The 25133-nt window shown below is 45.6% G+C and overlaps 1 protein-coding gene across 23 annotated transcripts in view; it reads right to left on the reverse strand.

Moving 5' to 3' along the window:
• Positions 1-25133, reverse strand: part of KATNIP (katanin interacting protein) — a 202606-nt gene that overhangs the window by 173909 nt on the left and 3564 nt on the right. For 14 of the 23 annotated variants that reach the window (XR_011524430.1, XR_011524429.1, XM_070566501.1 and 11 more), the window contains exon 2: positions 10867-10922. The exons of the other annotated variants lie outside the window; for them this stretch is intronic. Coding sequence is in view for 7 of the 14 variants with exons in the window: in XM_070566499.1 (XP_070422600.1) it covers positions 10867-10922 (56 nt within the window). In the remaining 7 variants the exon portion in view is untranslated. The remainder of the gene's footprint in view (positions 1-10866; positions 10923-25133) is intronic. 23 annotated transcript variants of the gene reach the window in all.

The following is a 25133-nucleotide window of genomic DNA, read 5'->3' on the forward strand; positions in this document are numbered from 1 at the left end:
GAAAGGTGAAGGGGGTCTCGGGCTGCTCCAAACCTAGAGGCAACACATTCTCCAGGGAGAGCAGAGGACCTGAGGTCAAAGTTCCAAGAGACTGATTGAGAACTGTGGGGATACTGGGAGGTGACCCTTGGATCCATCTGGATTGCAGGAGCTGTGACTGTGGGTGTCTGGGACAGAAAGGCAGGACATATCCAAAAGGAAAAGAAGGACCCCGTGTTCAGAAAACAACTATTAGCACCAGACTTGTGGTAGCAAGTTCTGCCCTTCTGCCCACAATTACTGGCAGCAAACCAGAGTAAAAAGAAACAGCAGCCACAGAGAAGAAAACAGGAGATCACAGCACAGAGAAGAGCACATATTCACAAATCAGCCAACATTCCAGGAAAGCCACCACCATGAAAGACAGGGGCCAACTTAACAAACAGAAGAACCAACAATCAAAGAAATAGAGACATAACACTGCAAGCAGAGACATTTAAAATACAGTTACTGTTCTCAGAGGATAAGAGAGGACATTGACTCCAACAAACAAGAAGAGCCTCTTATGAGAAAGAGTTAATTAGAAATCACAAATGAAGGACTTAATCATCAAAACAGAAATATCAAGACATTGAAGAGCAGAATACATACAGATAGACAGAAAATTGGTGAGTTGGAAGATCAAGCAAAGACGCTTATCCAAAACACAAGAATAAGGACAAAGAGTATGGCAAAAATACAAAAAACTTAATATTCACTATTGGCAAGGTTTTAGAGAGTAAGGCATTCTCAAACATTTTTGGTGGAAGTGTAAAATCTTAGGTTTTTCTTAGAAGGCTATTTCCAGATCTCTTGCCATGTGAGCCAAACAAATCCCTATTGTGAAGCCAAGGGTCAGCAAATTACAGCCCATAGACCTAATCTGGCCTGCTGCCTATTTTTGCAAATAAAGTTTTATTGAAACACAGCGATAATCATTTATTTACATATTGATTATGGCTGCTTTCATGCTACAAAACAAAGCTGAGTAGTTGTGAGAGAGACAGTGTGCCCCCCAAAGACTAAAATATGTATTATCTGGTCCTCTATAGAAAAAGCTTGCTGACCCCTGGTTTAAGCCACTGTTAGCTGGGTTTTCTGTTATTTGCAACCAAATGCACACTCCCACTTGAAACAATGAATACAATTATACGAACAGAAAAAGTCTAGAAACATGAACGTCCAACTGATGACTGGTTATTTCTAGGGAGGGGAATGAGATTGGGGTAAATTTGAGGGGGAAATTTTTATTCAATGCATAAACTTGGCAATTTTAAAATAATGACAATGAATTCAAATTATTTCATAATTTAATTTTTCTAATAAAAGAATAAGTGAAGCTCTATACCTCAGTGACAAAGAATGAACTACTGATACACTTAAAAACGTGGAGGAATCTCACAGATGTGTTTTAAAAACAAAAAGACACAGAAAGTACTTACTCTGTGATTCCATTTATACGAAGTTCCAACACAGGGAAAACGAATCCGCGCTGTTAGAGTCAAGATAGCGTTTACCCTGGGAGAGGGTGTTAACTGGGAGGGGCATGAAGAAGCCTCCTGGGGTGCTGGGAATGTCCTCTTTTGATGTGGATAGTGCTAATACAGGCGTATTCACATACAAAAATTTGTAAAACTGCACAATTAAGATTGTCCACTTTATTCTATGTAAGTTAGACCTCAATAAATAAAAAACTAAAAAAAGAATAATGGAAGGTAGGCATTTTCAATTGTCCCTTAGTGTGATCCTAATTCTGAAATATATGTAGTTCCACAGAAAAAAGTGAGGGAAACATAAAAACAAGTAATACTGAATACCTAGGTGGTAGGATGATGACCAATTTTTGTACTTTGGTGTATTTTCTCATTTCTCTACAATCAGCATGCATTCGTGCTGGAATCAGAAGAGATTAAAAATGTCTACGGACATCTAAACGGCTGTGAACTACACCAGCCCTGCCTCCCCAGCTACCCTGGCTGATGGGACATAGAATGGACAGGGCCCAGTGGTGGGACTTGGTGAGTAATAGCAGCATATACTGAAACAGCACTTACAGGTATGGTTTTAAGTGCTTCATATATATCATTCTTTAATTCACTCAACAACTCCATGAGCAGGTACTATATATTCAGCTCCATTCTGCAGATGAGGAAACTGAGGCACAGAAAGGTTATGTAATTTGGCAAAGGCCACACAGCTAGTAAGTGGCAGAGCCAGGATGCAAACCCAGGCAGTCCAACCCAGACCCCTGCCCTTGACCACTCTGCCATCCCATCTCTCAGGGGCCAAGCCATCTCCCAGGGCATCAACAAAGCATGAGCAGCCCAAAGAAGTTTTTTTTTGAAGCAGTTTAGTTTTCTATATTTTAAAAAAAGAGGAGGGGGCTTCAAAGTAGTCATCCTGGAAAATAAATACACTTATTTCACACTTTTTGTTTTGAATCACATGGTGGGAGGCGGGGAGGGGCACATCATCTCTTCAGTGGCCTCTAATGAAATCCAGCCATCATTAACTGTGCTTAGCTGGGGGAGGGGAGTATCTTGGCTTGTTAGATAAGGAAACTGAGGCTTCCACTGATCTGGCAGTCATTGCCCCTGCCTTCCTATTCACCTGCCCAGCCCTGTGGTCCCAGGAGGATGGGGTCCTCCTGTCTAGCTCAGAACTCGCAGCAGGGTCCATGGGGAGCAGAGGAAAAGTGGCCTGTATGAGAGCCACCGGTGTCCCAAGCGGAGCTGGGCTTGACCTGCTTATCTCCTTCAGCCTCACTGAGTCCTCAGACACCTGGGGAGGAAGGACTGATAATATCGCCATAACATGCCCATTTTACACATGAAGAAACTGAGCCTCGGAATGGTTAGGAACTTGCTTAAGCTCCCCCAGCCTCCTCCCAAAGCGATCCACGCTCTTGCCATGTTGCTGCGGTACACAGAAGATGGAGGATCCACTGGGCCCTGCACTTGCTGTGTTGACTGGGGCAGTCGCCTCACTGTTCTCTGCTGAGCTTCCCTCATGTGCAAGACAAGGATAATCTTGCTCACCTCCCAGGGTATTGTGAGGATGGACGTGAAAGCAATGTTTAACAATTGCACTGTCAGTTTTTCCACTCCCACTACAAAATGGCCTGGTGGTGGACAGCTGTTGTTTTTTGCCTGCCCACTATCCTTTCCCACTTCTTCTGGTAACAGGATCCTGATGTTCCTTTGGGAAAACACCCCTTCCTTACCATGTGCTTAATGCGGGGTCCACCCCACCCCAGCCTCATCTCCAGGGTGGGTGCACAACCCTGGGCTGGCCGTGAGTCTCAATATGGATCGTCTGCTGAACTGTGGTAGCAGAGCTGCTCAATTTTGCTGGAGTGGCTGGGAGAATCATCACAATGACAGGGAGAAGGAGAAGAGAAAGCAGCAGCACCTGTCACTAATTCAGCTCACTACGTGTCAGAGCACCCCCGATGACCTGACCCGATGAGAGAGATGCTGCTAAATTGAGGCTCAGAGGCAGGTAAGAACTTGTGTAAGTGAGGAGCCAGGATTCAGCCCCAGGCTGTCTGGCTCCAGAGCATGTGCTTTCCGCCCACACACTATCCAGCTTCTATGCAGCAAGCCTGGGGCTGCTGGCGGCCAGCTTGCACCGAGAAGGAGCAGTAGCCCCTTTGTGGAAGGAGGCAGAGTTGAGAGAAACTGAGTCAGAGCACCTGGACCTAGCGATGCCTGGTGTGGACCACCCCTGAACTTTTCAGCTGGGTGAGGCAACAAATTTCCTTTTTGCTGAGGCTGGTTTGAGGGGAGCTTCTGTCACTTGAACAGACTGAGAGGCATGGTCTGTGGACCCTAATGAAGTTGAAGCCACAGTACCATTGGCTCTTGTCAGACCTGGGGCACCACAGAGGAAACAGAGGCCCAGAGAGGGGAGAGTGAGTGTGCCTCGAGTCAGCTGTGGTGACCCAGGACTGGAGCCCACATGGCCTGGCACTCTCATGGCCCTTGCCCTGCTCCTCCAGTTGTGTCCCCAGACTGAGGGACAGTGCTCCTGGGCCTGTTCTCCCTCAAGAGACACATGTTTCCTGAGGAACTTGCAGGAACCTCCTTCTCTTAGAGAGTATCATTCTCTTCTCTAACCGTATTCTGTATTCTCTAAAGTGATTTGGGGGGCGGGGACGTAAAGGGAGACACTTTCAAGGCAATTTCATGCCTAAGATGGGAGGATATAGGAAACTTTGATGATGCTCTGTTGAAGGGCACATTGCTTATCCAAAACAGACTTGGGAAGGGGAAGCTGTCAACATTATCTCTTTCTGGTCACAAATTGCAGCTCTCTGATGGGTTTTTCCTAGAGTTTAATCTTGTGCTGGAAGCTAAGCTGATACCAGGAAGGTTTTAGACATGTCAATCTCTTTCCTGGCATTTCATCAGAAATTGATTCTCTCTGCTTTTCAAGGTGCGAGTCTTGACTGCAGGGGTCGCAGAATAGGCTGGTGATTCAGGTGCAAGGTAATTCTAACGGGAGGGATCAGGTGCTGTTCCATTGAACCGAAAGGGTGAGGAACACTGGCCCAATTCACTGTCCTGCTTTTCCTTGGCAAGACTTTTCATCTGCCTCTGACTCTGAAGGGATTAGCTTTTTAAACAGGCTATTTTGCCGCTGCCAGTCCTAAATGATAATACTCAACATTTACTGAGCTCCTAGTATATGCCAGGCACCATTCTAAGCACATTGTGTGTAGTAACTCACTAAATGCTTACCACAGCCCTATGATGCAGGTTCAATATTATCCCTACTCTCTAGAAGAGGCAGTCAAGTCACAACCGGGATATACGGTAACTTGCCTGAGTGACGGCGCTGGCCTAGGAATCCAGGCTGTTTGGTTCCAGGGTTCACAGGCTCAACTACTTTGCTAGGCTGCTTCTAATCCTGCCATGTGACTTATTTGCCCTTCAGAAATCAGAAGTTGTCAATGTCACCAGGGGCCCACTCTCCAAATTCTCAAAGTGACAGAGACCAAGACCTCAAGGAGCAGGAGGACTGACGACGAAAACTTCACAACTGGGAATGCATTTGGCAGTTGGATGTAAAATGGATTCAGTGCTTCTCTGCCCAGAAATGTGAACTAAAAGGCTTCATTCCGGGAAAAGTGTAGATTTGGAATGTCAGCTGTCACATAAGCAGGCTCTTGTAATGTGTCACCATCAGCTTGCGTTGTCTTTTTTTCTCTCTTCTCTTTTTTGTTATCTTTTAAATTTTTAAACAAAGCAGTTGAGATCTGTAAATATGGAAGGGGCATCTCTGGGTTGCCCAGAAGGCTGAAGTTGCAAAACACTGAGAACTGAAATGAGGAAAGGGAAGGGTCTGCTGTTTGCATGCTGGTGGAGTCTGAAATCATGGTATGAATGACCCACTGGCCTCCTGCAATTAGCCAAGACAGGTGCTCAGAGCTAAGGGCCCATGAGAGAGAGCTTTCAGAAACTGAGGTGCTAGACACGTCCTCAAGTCCTTCTCAGGAAAACCGCCCTGCTCCCACTCCCTGCTGAGAAAAGTGGACTAGGGAACTACAGGAGTGGCCGCTGAGTGGCTCTGGTGTGGGCACACACTTGAATCTGGCCAGCATCCTACAAGGTGGCCTGGAACAGAAAGCTCTGTCCCTCTCATGTACTGTTAAGAGACAAATTGGAAACATCAATTTTAAAAAAGCACATACCTTTAGATCTACCAATTCTACTTTTAAGAATTAAACCCTTGGCAAATTCCTACACAGGTGCACAAAGACATCTGCTCTAGGATCTTCTTTGAAGAACTCTTACAGCAGCAAAAGACCCTGAATAGCCTAGATAGTCATCAACTGGGAGCTGGTATATTTATGGACAGGTCCACAATCCTTTAGATGCAGTTACTTACTAGCAAAACCAGATTGGAACTGACATGAAATTTACAGTGTTTATTTATCTGACTTAGTATGAATATTCATATTTTTCTGCAGATATATATTAATGTATTTGATTACAGGATGCTGTCCTAGGCCATACTGGGATGGTATTTCTTTCTAAATTCTAAAAACATGAAACACACTTGGCCCCAAATGTTTCAAATAAAGGATTGTGCTCCTGTACATTCACAATGCAGTATTATGCAGCCATAAAAAAGAATGAATGAGGTCTGTGCACATTTCCTGCTATGGAATGGTTTCCAAGACATGTTATTAAACGAAAAAAAAAAAAAAAAACCCCCCAGGAACACAACAACGTATATTTCATGCTATCATTGTATGGGGTGGGGGGGGGTAGTGGAGAGAGGGGCAGAGAAGGATAGATACGCTCTGCATAGGATATTTCTGGAAGGACACACAAGAAATTGATTACAGCAGTTGCCTCTTGGGAGGGCAACTGGGGGGGCTGATGTCAGGGGCACTACATCAGCTAAAAGCCCTTCAGTATTGATTAGCCAGGTTTATCAGACTCTCTCGCTGGCCTCTGAACTGGGAGAAGGAACAGCTGGTAGAGAGGAGCATGAAGACAACGACAAGGTGCAGAGACCAGAGGGGAGCAGACACGGGTCCGTGGTGGCATACAGAGAGGGTTGTACAGATATCCCTGACCCAGTAGGCATCCTGGATCCTGGACTCCCTTCTTTGCTGGGTTCCCCTGAGACCCTAGTCTCCTCCTTTGCTTGGCAAAATGGAAGGAGTCTCTAGTCCTTGCACCAAAAGTCTCTGCTTACTAGCAGACAGTGTTTGCACATGTGTGCATGTGCACGCTTATGTGTGCATGCAAAAGGAAGGCTCAACATTTTCTAGGTGGTTGAGTTAAAGGACTTTTGCAGTCCTTCACAAAGCAAGCTCAGCAGATGAGCGTGCTGTCATGAGCATTTTTCAGAATCTCCAACCAGCTGCAAAGGAAGGCAGTCTATTACCACAGGAGGCCTCAGAGTGGTTTACACTGGGGGCCCCTTGCCTGGGGCACACAGCCAGGACCCTGGAAGGCTGGAGTCAGCCTCAAGTCCAGCTGGAGCAAGGGAGACCTCTTGAGTAAGAAGTGCAGTAGTGCCATCTTCTCCATCCAAGGGCATGAATATCTCTCTGTTAAATACTAGACACTAAGGAATTATGTAACAACTAACATTTATGGAATGCTTACTAAAGGCCAGGCACTATGCTAGGTAATACATTATTGCCTTTACTCCATATACCAAGACTCCAAAGTGGGTATTATCAAACGAGGTGAGAGGGGTCAAGAGACTCATCCAAGGTCACACGACTGGGATTTGAGGCAGAAGCACACTGCGGATACTAATTCACAGAGTTTCCTGGGGCCTCGGTGTCTCTGTGCTGTAGGAGGACATGTCCCCAGCATCATGCTTGGGAGCCCCACAGACCCGTGGGCACCAGTGTGAATGCTGGGGGCAGGGTTGATGACTAAAGATTTCTTCCTCCTCTGTGGTTGCCCTTTTTTTTTTTTTTTAACACTGTATAATAAATTCACTTCCTAATGATTTTTGAGTAAACTACAATGACCACAATTTCAAAATTATTAATAATTCATGACCAAGGGCCACAAACACTACATAATCTCCACAGGCAGGAACCATGAATACTTGTTAGAGATGAGGCTGAGAATGTTTTTTACCAGCTAAACCAAAAGCATCTACCGACTTAAAGTCAACCATCCAAGACACATTTTTTAGAAGTGCTAATAACCCTTCCAAAGCCTTGCTTCGAGCCGCGTCTTCCAGGAGGTCTTCTCTCCCTCGTCTGGCATGCCCTGAGTGTGTATCTGGGTCTCCTCTATGAAGCCTGTCATTCTCTCCTTTGATTTGTACCTGTTTGTGTCTGTGAGAGGGCTTGAGAACAGAGGTGTCCTGGGGGCTGGGCAGGCATGTGGTGCACTGGGAAACACGGGGGTGGAGGGCCAGGGGTTACTTAACACCTGTAAAGAACTGGTTCTCTTCTGTGGCTGCACATCGGAACCCCTTGGGGGGGATTAAAAAATTCTGATGCCTGGGTCACATCCCCAAAAATTCTGATTTAACTCATTGGGAAAGAGGTCTGGTCCTAGGGGTATTTCAAAGCTCCCAGGTAAACTCTAATGTACAGCAATGTCTGTGACCCACTGACATAAAGCACTGAGCACAGGGCCCAGCACTGCCCAGTGGCTGACACTTGTTTGCTGCCGAGTGGTGCGGCGGGCAGGGATGGAAGACTGGAGGGCCCCACTGGAAGGGGACAGCCATCCTCAACAACAGCCAGTGCCCATTGCTGCCTTATAGAAATGAGGACTTGGTGTTGTCACTGTCCATTTTTTTCAACAAAGCTAGAAGTCTGCATTTTTATGTGGAATCTCCCAGTTTATAATGTGAACACCTAATTTAAAAAAATTGTAATAGGGTATGGGCCAAATAAAACACAGCTTTGGGCTGAATTTGGCCTGGCAAGCTCATTGAGAACAGCCTCCCCTCTCCCTTTGCCCTGTGGGCCCACGACCACGCACAGAAGTACCCAATCCTGACCTGGGATGGAAACTGCATGTTCACCTGGCAAGGTGTGAGCTGGCTCCCATAACCATGAACATGACGCATGCCCCCATCTGTTCTAACCAGCTTGTCTTTTATGGGGACATAGCTTGATCTACACCTGGCATCCTTTGTAAGGCACAGGGTGTCATGAAGTGCAGATTTCACAGACAAGGTGGGGAGGGATACAGAAAGAGGAAGTACACGGAAGAGGCACGTTACAACGTATCAAGATGAGCATCCTGGCAGCTTGCTATTAGTTTCTTGCTCTTGTTTTCTAACCAAACAAAAGCTCTGTTAAGAGAGTCAGCACCCTCTGTTTCAAAGGGCCTGAAAACATCTTAAATATCTTTCAGGGTTAACCTTGGATATTGTGATAAACAAGCCCATGCTCTGTTTTCTCTCACTTCAAGCACTTTTCAGAAGAGGAGTGATCTGAAATGCTCTTGGGCAACTGGCATGAGGGCAGTAGGCAGAAAAGCAGCTGTTATGGGAGCTGGGTTGCCAAGAAGAGAGAAAGAGAAGGAAAGAGTATCTCAACTAGTTACCCAGCATGCTGCTCTGTAGAGCCCCCAGACAACTTCTTAGTGTGGATAAATGGGATACTGTTATTCCGTGACCGAAGGTCTCAGTAAGGTTTAAACAACTCATTCCTGGCTTAGTGGGGCTGGTCCCCATGCTTGGTCGCTTGACCGAGGGAGGCCAGGTGCCTGCAGGCATGTGCTCACTCCCATTCCAGCTCCTCCACCCCAGGTCTCAGGAATGACTCCGTGGGGAAACAAGCACACCTGCTCCTGCCTCCAGAAAAATGTACCTGCCAGAAAGGAATGGGAAATCCACCCTCGTTCAGCTTCTAGATTGCCCACTGGGGCTGACATTTAGATCTTTCCAGCAGCATCAAAATTCCTAAGCTATCTCCAGCCCTCATCCCAGGTAGGTCGATTAAATAAGAAGAAAACCCAAGTGGCTTTTCTGGCTCCAGCTGAGAAAAGAGACAACAAGAGAGAGGACAAAAGCCACAGCAAAGCACACAAGGCCCTTTGCAGTCCAACCCTGGCCTAACTCCTCAGAGCTGGCTGAGGGAGGGGCCGACACAGAAGAAGCAGAGCCGAGATGGAAAGAGAAAGACCAAGTCTTGTAACCATTTTTGAGCCACTGGACCCAGCTAATTTCCTTTCCTCGTTGGAGTTATGTCACTTTATAACCAAGAGCGTTAGTATAGAAGTGTTGATGAACTTCAGGATTGGTTGATATTTATGATGAACTACACACCTTCACACCCCTGTGCCCATCTGTCACTAAATAAAACTCAGATTTAAACTCCCATGAGCTTGAGACCTCCCTGGGGTAACCTACGGGTCCTTGCTACCACTTCCCACCTCAGGCTCGATGATCTTGCAGCTTTTCTTATTCATATCTCTCTGCCTTTGACTATGCTGTTTCCTTGGCGTGGAAAACTCCTATTCAACCTTCAGGAGGCAGCCTGCACAACAGCTTTTCTGCAAAGCCTTTCTCCTCTGGCAGAGTCAGATGACCCCTTTTCTGTATTGAAATTCTACTTTCTTTGTCCTTCTCTCACTATATTAGCATTTCTCACACTGTAGTATAATCATATTATTGCACACCCCTTCCAACTATACCATGCACACCCTGAGATAAAGGACTGTTTCTCACCTGTCCCTTAGTTCTGGCCCTGGTGCCTGGCACAGAGCAGATGGGTTCAGTGTGGTACATTTCAAGAATGGCCACAATATTTTGCAGATTTTTCATCAAGAGGTGAGGCCTATTTCCCCACCCCTTGAATCTGGGATGACTTTGTGACTTGCTTTGAAGGATAGAAAGTGGCAGAAATGACACCGTGCCAGTTCTGAGCCTAGGGCTCAAGAGGTCCTGCAGCTTCCACCCTCATACTCTTGGACACCTGAACCTTCACGGGAACAAGCCTGGCTGGCCTGCTGGAGGATGAGAGAACAATGGAGGACTATAGCACCCTAAGTACAGGCCAGCTGAGATCAGCAGAGCCTGGCCCATCAGCAGAACTGCCCAGGGAAGCCTAGACTGAACTGCTGACCCAAAGTATGGTGAACTAAATGCATGGTTGTTACTTTAAGTTACTAAAATTTGGGGTGATTTGTTACACAAAGCTAACTGATACACAGTAAGCGATTATTACTACAAGCGACACTGGGTTGATAACTCTAGTTGCCAACTACCGTTTGGTCAGGAATTCAAGCTTGGGACTCAGCAAAAAAGAGTAGGAGATCCAGGAAGACTGATGCACCAAGCTGCTCCCTCGAGTCCCTTCAAATAGCGTTGCCTCCCCCCAGCCGTCACCAGTGACACATTTACCTCCTTTTTGTCCCGTGAGCAAGACCGGCTTCTCTCAGCCTTTCGCAGAGTCTGACCTGTAGCAGTTCAAAAGCAGAACCAGAAATTAAGGCTGTTTTAAAACAGCTAGTTTATCACTGCAAAAGCTTTTTATCTGCAAACCAAATAGACGGGGCTCATCGTAATCAAATGATTTTAAGAAAATGTAGCCTATTATAGTGGGAAAATGGCACACTCTTGAAATAGACCAATGGCAGGAAAATGGCAATTCACACACTCATGTTATTAGACTATAACGAACCAAGCCTCAGCTCTTTAATCTGGAACATTATCTGCACTCTGCAAGGGCCAACAGATTGTAGTTTTCCCAGTCGAATTACATTTTTATTAAATTGTTTGGAATTATATAAAATGCCTTCCACAACAATGACTTCCACTGTGCACATACACATAACCTTTGATGAGTGCATAACAATGTGCTGCACCAAACCCCAAATTCACCACGTAGGTGATGGTACAGATGTGAATTAGTGGTATTCACTTGCATTTCACATAATGGGCAATTTCAGAGAGAACTGTTGCTTTTCTCGGAAAACTAGAAGACTAACATTTGAAGGTATGCATAAGTTCAACAGATTAACATCATAATGTTTAAATATGCTGTTCCAAACGCAGTTTTCACAACTTTAATGGAAGTGTCCATTATAAAAGGATTCCTCGATGGAAAATTAATGGATTGACTTTGTTTTAAAACATAAAACGGGAGTCACTGCACATTGTCAATGTGTCTCTCAAGCTGTCCAACTTCACTCTCAGATGGCTACTGTGAGAATGCCACCACCACATGTCCCACTAGCTGAGAGCACTCTGAAAGCAGGAGCAACAAGTCTTAGTGATGACTTCTTGAAAGGCAGGAGACAGGGCCCGAGTCTCAGAGGAAAGACGTTTGTCTCTGGATGTGGTTGCTTCCAGTGGGCCTATACATGAGTGGGGTGTAGGGGGGCTCATAGTTGGTGATAAAACTTAAGTCAAGGGATGATGCTCTTTGCAAGAGAGTGAGAATAAGGGGAAGAGCAAAGGTCGAAAGGTAAACCTGTGGCAATGGCCAAACATTGGGGCCAATATGTATGGATTTAGAAAAGAGGCGGCTGGAGAATTTGTAGGAGACCCTGGATTATACAGTACCATGGTGTGGTAGACATCTTTTGGGTTATCTGCTCAGCTCATAATGATGCCCTAAACTGCACCCTTCTCTTTTTCTTTCCTCTCCATCCCCAGGGTGGGGTCCCCTGGCAGCCATGACTGGACATGACCCCATACCCCGAACCTCCGCATGCTGCACTGGGCACGGGCCCCTGACCCAACCGCAGCCCGCCAGCATCCCAGCCCCAGGAATTTGGAATTGACTCTGAGAGACAGAGAGGACAGAGGTGCAGAGCAGGGCACCTGTGTCAGCTTTGATGCTGTGAGTAGCCACCAGTACCTGTCTTGGGGACAGACTAACAGAGAAGATCAAGACAGAATGAACTGATCTGAAACCAACTACAAGCCTACCTTTGTGTTCCATAGACAGCCATATAGACTATTGTGTGTTCTCTCTCTTTTTTTTTTTGCCTTAAGACAAAGAACCTAGAAATTAGTGTGGTACAGGATGTGAACAGTGGGGAGGTTGTATATGTCTGGTGACAGGGGATATATGAGAACTCTCTGTACTTTTCACTCGATTTTGCTATAAACCTAAAATTGCCCTAAAAATAGCTTATTAATTTAAAACAAAAAAGAAGAACCCAGGGTCTGGCCCAGTGACCTAGTGGTTAAGTTCAGCATGCTCTGCTTTACTGGCCTGGGTTCGGTTCCCAGGTGTGGACCTACACCACTTGTCAGTGGCCACGCTGTGGTGGTGACCCACATACAAAATAAAGGAAGACTGGAAACAGATGTTAGCTCGGGGCAAATCTTTCTCAACAAAAAAAAAGAACCCAGGATTTAGGGATCAAGCAATGTGGATTGTTGTGCCAATTTTACCCTGACCTCCTGACCCCTGATGCTCTTGGGCAGGAGCTAGGGTGGACAGCTCCCACAAACCCTTGTCCACACCTGCTATGCCTGTCAGTCAAGGGACTAAAAGTAGGCCCTAAGGCTGGCCAGAGAGGATGATGTGCCAGGTGGTAGGCCATGCAATGCAGAGCCAGGAGCTAGGAGATGGGCCTGGAGCAGGAAGGGGACAGAGCAGGTTGGAGGCCAGGGGTTCTGACAGACCAGGCTGTTCTAGCAGCAGAAGCAGCACTGAGGCAAGTAAGATCCAGCAGGGCCAAGTAGGGTTCAGAGAAAGGGTGGGAGCAGGAGGGAAGCAGAGCTAGTCAGGGGCCAACATGGCAGACCCAAGTCTGGCTGAGGCCCTTCCTGTGCTGGTCAGACAAACTCCTGGGGATTCAGTTCAACGGACAGCTGACCAGCTGTGAGACCTTGGATAAGTCATAGAATCCAACAGGATCTCTCTGGGCCACATTTTCATCCCTTTTTTTCTTTCTTTTTTTTTTTTTGAGGAAGACTAGCCCTGAGCTAACATCTGCCGCCAATCCTCTTTTTGCTGAGGAAAACTGGCCGTGAACTAACATCTGTGCCCATCTTCCTCTACTTTATATGTGGGACACCTGCCACAGCATGGCTTGACAAGCGGTGCCATGTCTGCACCCGGGATCCGAACCAGCGAACCCCAGGCTGCCGCGAAGCGGAATGTGAGAACTTAACTGCTGAGCCACCGGGCTGGCCCCCCTTTTTTTTTTTAATGAGAGGCTGAATCACTTCTGGGTTTGCTTTTCATCTCTAATATTCCGTTATACTAATAAAGAACAATTAAAAAAACACATTAAGGTGGGCCATAAAACCAAACTATTAATACAAAGAACACAGAGCTTAACTACTAAAATTTGAAAGCAAATTTCCCTACTGGAGTTAATTAGAAGCATCTTATTCATTAAATTGGAAAATAATTTGCGTATTTTCCAATGACGATAATTCGCTCTAACTATGCGCTTTGTTATCTAACACCCCTTTCTCACACCACTGAGCCCCTCTCTCCTCCAGGTAGCTCCATGTGGAGACAGCTCCTTCTGGCCAAGGACAGAAGGAACCAGATTACACTGCGCCTATCTACTGTACTTAGCTTCTCCTAGTATCTTCCCACCTATACCTCATTTTATTCTCACAACAACTCAGGGAGGTGGAAGATGGCGACATTAATATCAATATATGCTGATTGCAAAATTAAGGGGGTGTTCCTCTGCATTTTGCAAGGTGACCTGCCGGATTCAGCCATGAAACAATAAATAAGGCCAAATGTAAATGATTCATGTGCACTTCACTTTATAACACAGATATGTTCCTGGAGAAAAGAAAAAAAAAAGGAAGTGAATGCATTGACTTTTTGTAAATATAATACTGTTCTCCCACTTACGATTTCAGAGAGATTTTATCTGTACTTAGGATTTATTTTCAATGGTTAGAAGATTCTGACACTTCAGTTTTACTTTGCTCTAGATGCAGATAATATTCATCACTAGCATTTAGTGGGGAGTTGCATCTTCCTTGGATGTTAGCTTCTGAAGTCATCAGGCAAGGGGAAACCAGGGTTAAAATCACCCTTGAAAAAGAGGCTTAACCTCCTGAAAGTACAGTCTACAGGATGCACCTTTTTATATCCATTGCTGTAAATTAATATGCATGTGTAATATTTGGCACATACGGAAATGTATGATACATGATAAAAATACATGTGCAAAACATAATTTTATGGTATTTCTAATTAAACTATTCATTTTGTAATTACTTTACTTTTTCTCCGGGGGTAGGAGGAGAGTGGTGAGGGTGGGGCAAGAGCCAGGCACCAAGTCCATGAGAGTTAAATGCTTGGTTGATACAGCCCTACTGTCCTGGACACCTATTATGCACCAGGTTCTATGCACAGGCTTCAAGTACTGTATCCTCACAACGACTCCTTTAGATCAGGAGGGGTCAGGAAACTTCTTCTGTAAAAGGGTAAATATAAAAATAGTAAATATTTTTTACTTTATAGTCCATAAGACCATAAGGTCTCTAGTCAAACTACTCAACTCTGCCATAGTAGTGTGAAAGCAGCCACAGACAATATGTAAATAAATGGATGTGGCTGTGTTCCAGTTAAACTTTATTCACAAAAACAGGCAGCAGGCCCGATTTGGCCCACAGGCTGTAGTTTGCTGACTCATGCTTTAGATGGACGGTACTATTCCCATTGGTACAAACCAATGAAGCAGTGAGAAACAAACTGAGGGTGAGAGATTGAGCTGTTTGCTCAAGGTCACAAAATGTAATTTGTAAGTGGTAGGGCTCACCAATCACTATCATCACCATCATCATCATCACTAGCATCAGTATCACTATCATCACCACCACCATCATCATCACCAGCATCAGCATCACCCTCGTCACCACCACCGTCATTACCATCATCACCATCTCCAGCAACACCATTGCCTTCATCACTACCACCATCATTATCATCATCACCATCACCAGCATAAGCATCGCCATCATCACCACAACCACCATCGTTATCATCATCACCGTTAGTGTGAGAGCTCACCCTAGTCAGGGTTTACCGAGTGCCAGGCACTGAGCTCCAGGCCAAGGACATAAATCCACTCATTTAGTCACAGCTACCCTATGAAATAGGTACTGTTATTATCCCACTCGTCAGAGAAGGGCACTGAGACCCAAAGGGGTTAGAAGACTTGCCCAACATCACACAGCTAGTGAGTAGAAGAGCCTTGATTTGAATCTGGGTAGTTTGGCTCCATAGCCTGCACTCCTAACCACTAGGCTACACTGCCCCTCAGTCAGGTCATTAACGACAAGTACAAGAGGCCAGAATGTGCTGCGGAGGGAGTTTGATTTAAGGAATTCTTTCTATGATGCAGCTTTTTAATTTACTTTGGACTCCTAGAGCAATTAATAAGGGAATCGGAAGAAAATGATCCTCAAGGGTCAAGGAAAACGGAGCTCCCTACTAGCTAGATAAATGTCATAAAATGCCAAATGTGGAAAGGCAGGCTCGGCATTAGACACTTACTGCCATCTACTCAGGTGAAATGCTCAGAATTGGCAGTTAGGGTTGGACTTTAGAGAACAAAGGTGACTCAGTGGAAATCCTGGAGGCAAAGAGGGCCTGCAGGGACCTCCCCATCACAAAGGAGTTTTGAACAAAGAACTTTCTCCTCACTGGTTGTGATGGTGCTTCTACTAGGTTACTAAAATGAGCTTATTTCTTCTGTTGTCCCAATATGAGGGCTCACATTGCTCTCATTTTATTTATCTATGTAACCTAATTTAAATGACAAATATCCCACTGAGATACCACTTAATCTCACCTATCGGTTTGGCAAAAGCCCAGAGGTCTGACAATGTACTGTTGGCAAGAGCTGGGAAGCAGGCACTTTTGAGCATTGCTGGGAGGAGTAAAAAATGACACAGCCCCTTTGGAGGGTGTTTTGGCAATACCCTCGAAGGTACAGATGCATTTTCCCTTTGGGCTAGCAATATCACTTCTAGGAATCTACCGCAAAGAAACACCTCCACAAACAGGAAACAAACGCGTGCAGAAGATATTCACTGTATCATAATTTGCAATAGCTAATATTATAAATAATCCATAAGTCTATCAGTGGAGACTGGCCGAATAAATACGGTGAATCCACACAATGGAATGGGATACTATGAAGACTGAAGAAAGAATGGGCAAGCTCCTTACATATCCTTGTAAGACGGCCATGTCTTAAGTGAAAAAATTAGGGGCAGAAAGTATATATAGTATGCAATCTTTTCTCTATGAAAGAGAAAAAAAATAGGAATATATAGTCATATTGGTTCCATATTCCATATGCTCATATTGGGTTCTAAACACCCAGGGGCACATGCACAAGAGTAATTTCTGAATTTATACTTTTTACAACATTTTTATTTTTGAATGATTTCTTTGGATCTATTTCCTATTCAAGAAACTAAAATAAACTTAAAATATTAAATGTCCAAAAGACTGATTCAAATTTTCAAAAATATAATGAGAAATGCTGTAGATTTTCCCATCCAAGCTCCAGGAGCGGGTGGTCTGTTGGAGGGAGACGGAGCAGCCTCAGTGAACCTCGGGAGCCCGAAGCTTGCCCGAAAGAGAATACAATATCCAGAGGACAAACTGCCTTCTTTTAAGAGCTCAAGCTGTAATGTGTGAGAGATAAGAGTGAAATGGTGACAAATATGGTTTCTGGAAATCGAAACAATAGTTTCTTAGCTTAGGTAATTGGCTACTGGTGACCTGCTCATTTATCTGGGGGCAAAATTTTTACGAAATAGATAGACAAGATGAGAAAGGAAAAAAAGAAATGAAAGGTAAGTTGAGACCTGTCCAGATGGGTTTTCTGGAAATTGTTGTTTCCTAGTGCCTACTGAGCACCTAGCACTGTCAGGTTCTTCCCCAGGCGAGAGCTCTTGGGATTCCTTACTCTGGGCAACAACGAAGCCACATGGCTCAGAGAAGCAAAGTAACTTGCCCAAGCAAGGAAGGGGAAGAACTGGGTTAGTAACTAGCCAGTCTGGCTGCTAATCCAGAGTTCACTATGCCCTGCTGCCTGCCTGCCTGCACGCCCTTCTTCAAGTCCAGGAATGGGAGCACCTCGGCCCCACTGTCATTACTACCCCCACCCCTGCATGCCTTCAGCCCCATCCCAGCTTCCTGAATCTTGATGCCGGCTTCCACCTATGGCCTGTGCAAAGAGACATGTGGCAGAGTAAGGTGGTAGGGTGGGGACAGGGCAGCCTGGAGAGCACCTGCCAGCCTAACGAGGCATCATTATTTGGCTTTAGCTGCCGGTTTCCATGCAGGAATGTGGGCTCAGTTTTGTGGGATTAGATTTTTCCAGAGAAGTCCAGTGTTATGAGAAGCTTCTAATTTTTAAATGTTGATAGTAATTAAGAATTTTTTTAAAGCTCTGTACAGGCCCACAAAACAAGCCTCTAGTTTCCAACCTAATAGGTAACTAGGCAGAAGACTGGAAAATCTCCCACCCCTTCCATTCTTTATCTTGATGCCACGGACCCTTTGCGGGGTGGAGGTACAACCTCTTTACGGAAATCTCATCATAATAACAGAACTCTATTAGACAAAGAGCCGACTGTTTGGAAGCCAGGTTGGCCCTGGGTCACACCCTCCTCTTCCGACTTCTCACGTGCGCCTCCAGGCTGGCTCTGGGCCTTTCAGTCACATCTATCTTCTGAAAGCCGGAAACAATATCCCTGTCACTCTTGCTTTGCATTTTCTATGTAACCCAAATTCCCGCAGCCCAGTTTACTGACAAATTACCTGAGATAAACAAGTCATGCTAAGATCCTCTTTTCCTTCCCAAACCTAAACAGCAGCTGGCAGGTAGAAATAGTTATTTATACCCTGCACACTGTTATGCACATTTGCTTGGTTAAGAAATGCTTAGCTACGCACTCTTTGGCCAGCTTCATAATTAGATGAGAGCCTGGGGACAACGCTGTGCAGTGGCTACGAGGGTAGGCTCTGGGTCAGCCTGTCTGGCTCAGCCACTCATTAGCTGTTTGGGAATCCTAACAGTCCCAATGCCATTTCAGTCAACTGTCGGAGTTAAGCTAGTACATGGAAGACACTTAGAACAGTGCCCTGCACATAGTAGGTACTTAGCAGTTAGTAGGTCCCTCCCCCAGAAACTATCTATTCATGGATCTCAGTGAGTTCCGTTGGACTCTGGCGCCCAAACATATCCTGAACCTGTCCCTTCCTCTCCGTCATCCCTCTGCAGGCCCCGTCATCTTTTCAATAGCCACCTGGTAGGTATCCTCCCTCTACTACTGCTGAGCTTTTCCCACTGCAGCCATCTAAAAATAAGACATATCATTTGCCTGCTTCACCTTCCAGTGTGTTTCCCTCTCCCCTTGCTAACACTCACAACCCTGCAGCCCCGGAGTCCTTCTTCCATCTTAGGACTCACATTCCTTCCTGCCACAGGACCTTTGCCTCATTCCCTTGGTCTCCTCATGCACGTTCCTTCTTATCAATCAGATCTCAGCTTAAAGGGACCCACCTCCTCAGAGTGGACTAGCCCCCAGTCCTCCTTACTTTAATGTCCTACAGAGCACTTATCTGATCTTTTTCTTGCGATTTCTTTGGGGTCTGCCTCCCCAACTAAACATAAGCTGCATGAGACCAGAGGCTGCTGTATGACTTTTTTTTTTTTTCTTAAAGATTTTATTTTTTTCCTTTTTCTCCCCAAAGCCCCCCAGTACATAGTTGTATATTCTTCGTTGTGGGTTCTTCTAGTTGTGGCATGTGGGACGCTGCCTCAGTGTGGTCTGATGAGCAGTGCCATGTCCGCGCCCAGGATTCGAACCAACGAAACACTGGGCCGCCTGCAGCGGAGCACGCGAACTTAACCACTCGGCCACGGGGCCAGCCCCTGTATGACTTTTTTATCACTGAATTTTCCACACCTGGAGCAGTATCTGGAATGGAGTAGGCATCAGTAAACGTTTCTGGAATTGATGAATGAGTGAGTGACCAAATTTCTGTGTGGCCAATGCTGGAAGGGACAGGCAGCATGATTACAAACTGCTGCAAAGACTTCATCTTCTCTCACAATGTGCTTTCTTGATCCCTTCCCCCTGCTCTTTCTGGGATGGTGAAACGAAATATGACAAAGTAAGTTTAATACACCATTGGAGATAATTGGAAAATATTGATTTTTTTTCATTTGAAATAGTGAATATAAGTAAACGCCACATTTCTCTAATCTAATCAGTGGCTTAGGTGATAACATGCTTCCCAGGCTAAAACGTACTTTGGTTTACCTCTGTATCCATCACATAAGCTCCAGACCCATTCCATCCACACCCCAACCCAGCCCCATCCTCCCACCCCAGCTCCCCACAGAATACAACTGAGGACACTGCATTTGTGAAAATGCATGTGTATGCAAATTAAAGTGTCTTTTTGAGTATTTGCATCCCCCTCAAAAAACGATCTGCCAAACTACCATGGAAAACATGGGAAATGGTACATGCGATCCCCTGGAATCCTAAGGACAAAATGTGTTCCTGCCTCTGATAGCTAATTTTACTGAGAACCTATCACATGCTGGGCACCATTCTGAGGGCTTTAGAGGAGTAATTCATCTGATTCTCACAGCAGCCCAATGGGAAGGTCCTACTACTCATCTCCACTTTACAATGTAAGAGTCTAGGCACTGAGATGAAGTAACTAGCTTCCCCGAGGTCACACGGCTGGTAGGAGTCATCAGAATTGGAACCCCCTCCATCCTCCTCCACAAGCTCTGCTCCTTCTACTCCTCTCTAGAATGAGGAAAGCTCTGGATAGCACCAACACAAAGAGAGGGAGCAAAAAAGAGTCTAAGCCTTTGTCCTGGTCTTTCAGGGTTCCCATCTGCAGGCTTAAAATGAAATCTCCATCTCAAAGGAGGCAAGAGGCAGGACTTCTCAGTGTGCGGGTTCACTGGGGGGAGTTTTGCGGTGGCAGGGGGGTGCTGGACTGAAACAGATCTGGGCCTTCTCCCACACCTGGGCTGCCCATCAGGGACACTTGACTCCCCACGCCTTGGCCTCCACGTCTAATAAAGGACAGTGATCAGACTAGATCCAAAGTCACTCACTGGCTCAATCTAGCCCACAGACGTTTGTCTGCTCTCCAGAATGTTAAAAAAAATTTTTTTTCAGCCAACGTTGAAAGCTTGGGAGAGCTCACATTTGAAAATTCTGAGTTCTGGATTCTTTTAAGAAACTGAAAGATCTGGCAACACAGCACTTGCATTCCTGCCTGACAACAGTTGTCAGGAGCTGAGGGCAATGGCCTGCCAGATGGCATGGTGCCTTCTGGTTCCCTGTCCCCAGCTGTCTCCCTGCCACTGAGGTCAAGTCCAAGTTGCCATTTATCAGCAGCTCTGAGAGGTCTTTCGCTAGCAAAGATGAAAGTGAAGGTTCACGTGTCCACATCTCCAGCAAAAGGGAGAATCAGCAGCAACAGCAGCAGCAGCATAAGTGCTTACATGTGTAAGCCCTGATTAAGGGCTTTGCATGTATTAATGCACTTAATTCTCACAACCACCCTAGGAGGTGAATACATTTATTATCACTACTTTAGAGATGATGGAGAGATAGAGAAGGCCATATGCTTCAAGAAGTTAATAGGCAACCTCAGGTATGCAAAGTGTATTTAGGTGTTGAGAAAACCCTACACAAAGCAGCATAATGAAACCAACCCTGGCCACTGCAGCCATTTATATAACCTGCCTGGTTCCTGCAGGCTTCTAAACTTGTGAACCCTGCACAGGATCCTCTGAGTTCTGAGATACATCAGGATCCTCAAAATGGGATCCTGGACAAGATCTGTCAAGTCCCTTCCAGTTCTAACCTTCCATGATTTTAGGTGGGTTCATAAAATGTATCTAATTTGCCTGGGACTCCTTAGAGAGGAAATACATAAGCACAAGGCATTCCGAGTTCACTCAGAACTTAGAAAAGTGTCGTGCTCCCCAGAGGGGTCCTAGGATCGGTGACCAGACATCTGTGGTGCTCCAACTCCCTGCCAGGTGCTGCATTCACCTGTAATTTCCTATCCCTGAAGGACACATTAAGTCAGAGGCTGTCTCCAGAGAATCCACCAGCCAAGGGTGGTCAAGGTAGTATCAGGCTCCAAAACGAGGCAGGAGGTGGGATTGACAGTGACTTCACTGGGACAGGAAGTTAAGGGAGGATGGGAATGCTAACTGAAAGTACAGGGAGAACAGAAGAAAAAACAGAGGCTGTGGGGTACAGTAAAGGTAGCTAGGACAGGGCATATCATTGGGACTGGGCTGAACTACTCCAAAGGACAGCATCTGGGGGAAGCATCCTTGTCCACTAGAGAAAGAGGAACCAGCCAAGGTCTCTGGAAGGTTGGCCTGGAGGCTTGGCTACCAGGGCCTTTTCTTTGTCTGTTCTATGGAGACGGGTCAGCAATTCACTAAGACACAAAATCAGTTCTTCTCTGTCCTGGTTACAATGTCAACCCAGCAAACACGCACGGGCATCTCCCCGTGTCAGTCTTTGGGCTAAGCGCTGGGCATACAAAGGAACAGGAGTGGGTCTCTACCCGCAAAGAAGGAGAAAGGCATGGAGCCCAATACCTGTGATATACCGTGCATGAGGGGCTATGGAATCCCACCACGCAGGAGTTAACTCTGCAGGTAACGGTAGTCACTGTACTCTAAAGTGTGGAGGTGACTTGAAAGAAGGGCACAGCTGGCAGGGAACACAGCAAGGGCAAGCCACGGAGGTGGGAAAGAATATAGTGTGCTCAAGAGATGGCCAGCTTTCCGTGGTGGCTTGGGCAGGGGTTGAAATCTCAGAGGCCTGCAGGGTCAGGCCAATATTCTCAATGCAAAAAGTGAGCACTTGATGACTGGCACCACCAGCCAGGTGATTTGGTCAAATTGTCATCACATGTCCAAAGTCAAGGAGGTGGCCAGTGTTCAGTGCTGGAGGACCGGGGTTGTGTAGGAAGGCAGGCACGGTTGGGCTAAAGCACCCTTTTATCAAGAGACTCAAAAGTCCAGGTTTGTATGGGAAATCACTATTTTTAAATACAGAAAAACATATCTATGAATCCCATTTAGCCCAGTATCAAACCTCTGGGCATGACAGTGGGTGGGTCAGTGTCTACAGATCAGGCTGGACACCAGCAGATTCACCAAGGGATGGGGCAGGGGAGGGAAGCTGCTTCCCCAGGGAAATTCTGATTAAAGTTGCTACATCCACAGGGCAATTGTTAAGCCCACAAGCGGCAGGCTGTTCAAAATCCCCCGGGGCATCAGTAGTCAGTCCAGTGGCACTGAGGACCTCTGACGCTTTCTCATTCTTATATAAAGTGCTCTGTAAATAGCTCCGAGCTCCTTCCACGCAACCATATTGCTCTGTGTAAGCCCTCTCCTCCATGGAAACGGGAGCAGCCACAGGGTCAGATCCTGAGGGAGCTGAGAAAACAGTCAAGGGCAGTGTCTTTTAAACTGTGTTTCTTCTTCCACCAGTGTAATGCACAGGCCTCACCTGCAGCCTCCCTCCCCAGGTGGGAGAACCTGGCCCTGTGGCAGGGACAGGTTTGAGAGAAGTCTTTGATGACATGCTAGAGAGTAGACTTGATTCGGCTGAGTCCTGTTCCTGCTACCTACTAGCTGTGTGGTGTACAATGGGCACAATTACAGTAGTCATCATTCTGAGCCGTGTGAAGAACCAAATTGGATCCTCTATGGTAGGAGTCATCAAACTTTTCCTGTGAAGGGCCAGATAGTAAACATTTTTGGCTTTGTGGACCATATGGACTCTGTCACAACTAGTCAACTCTGCCAGTGAAGCATGAAAACAGGCATAGACTGTTTGCATGCATTCATATGCAAATAGGCATAGCTGTGTTCCAATAAAACTTTATTTACAAAAGCAGGCAGCAGGCAGAAAGGGAAGGGGAAGACCTTCACAAATGTTATTTCCTGGGGACTCCCATGTTGGATTGTAGATCTGGCTTTCTCACCAGACTATGAAGTTCTTAAGGCCAGAGAATATATTCTCTCCTTTTTTTTTTTTTCAGATTAAAACTAAAAGAGTAAGTATAGCACAGTACGGTGCATAATGAAGTCCACCAGGATTTTCAAAATTGTCCAAGTTAATACTAGAGCAGGACTGTAACTTCGAATGCCGATGGGGCCCAGGCAGGTAGCAGACGCAGCGAGGGAAGCCCATCAGGGAGGTGCTGTGGTGAACTGGAAAGCGCACCTCCCTCCCAAAGTGGGCATCTCCACCTAGCACCAGCTGTGAGGAAACCGTTGCCAGGCAGAATTGTAATTCGATGTTAAAAGACTTTATTGATATTTTTAAGAAAATACCGTAATCAGACATTTATGAGAAATCTTCCAATTTTTCAATGTTGACAACTAATTCAAAAATTTTAAAAAACAAAACATCATGGGCCAAATAGACATGCATGTGGGCTGACTCAGCCACGGGCTCCCAATTTGTAACATCTGATATAAAGAACTCATTTTCAGGGGCTGGATCCCGGGCACAGACTCACATACCACTCATTAAGCCATGTTGTGGCAGCATCCCACATAAAATAGAGGAAGATTGGCACAGATGTTAGCTCAGGGTGAATCCTCCCTAGCAAAAAAAAAAAAAAAATCAACTTTACAGAAAAGTTTTGAGAATAGTATAATGAACTCCCATCTACCCTTCACCTGGATTCAATCAAATTCATCTTTTTTTTTTTTTGAGGAAGATTAGCCCTGAGCTAACATCTGCCACCAATCCTCTTTTTGCTGAGGAAGACTGGCCCTGAGCTAACATCTGTGCCTATCTTCCTCTACTGTATATGTGGGATGCCTACCACAGCATGGCTTGTGAAGTGGTGCCATGTCCGCAGCTGGGATCCGAACCCCAGTGAACCCTGGGCCGCCGAAGTGGAATATGCGAACTTAACTGCTGTGCCACCAGGCTGGCCCCTCAAATTCATCTTGATATTTCTGGATTCCGGTGCACAGAAGGCACTGAAATGTTGTAGAGTCACTGAACGAATGCCCTAAGGAAAAATAAGCAAAACATAATGTGCCAAATTCCTGTACGCTAAAATGACAGGGTGGCGTGAATGCTGAAAAATAACGAGAAAAGGAATGAATCCAAGAGAAGGATGGGAGCAAAGAGGACGGAAAACAGAACTAACACAGAGGCTACATGGACCACACCTCTATTTTACCTGCTGAATGCTTGCTTTATTTTATCTTATTGTTATTTTTTGCTTGGCTTACTTCAAGTAGTAAGAGACAAATCACCAGGAGCCCAGGTAAATAGCACACAAGAACAAACGAGACCAGACACGCCAACAGTGTACTTTCAGCAAAACCTTACTAAATCAACTGTCACCTATTTTGCAGTTTGGGATTATTTAGACAAGCTAGGCTAAATTTCACCTTGGCATTATTAATTCTTTGAGAAAGTTTGCTAAGCAAATGAACAGTATAAACAGGGGAAATGTTGACTATTTGCTCTGGGAGGAGCAAAAGCAAACGATCAGCTTTAAACTCCTTTCTAATTATATTGATGTGCTGATCTTTTGTCTAATTATTATGTTCCTCGAAAACCGAGTAGAAATATATTTTTTTTCTAAACCATCTCATATTTTAAAAGCACTGGAGGAA

This window comes from Equus przewalskii, chromosome 12, assembly GCF_037783145.1.
Source record: "Equus przewalskii isolate Varuska chromosome 12, EquPr2, whole genome shotgun sequence".
Classification (NCBI taxonomy): domain Eukaryota; kingdom Metazoa; phylum Chordata; class Mammalia; order Perissodactyla; family Equidae; genus Equus; species Equus przewalskii.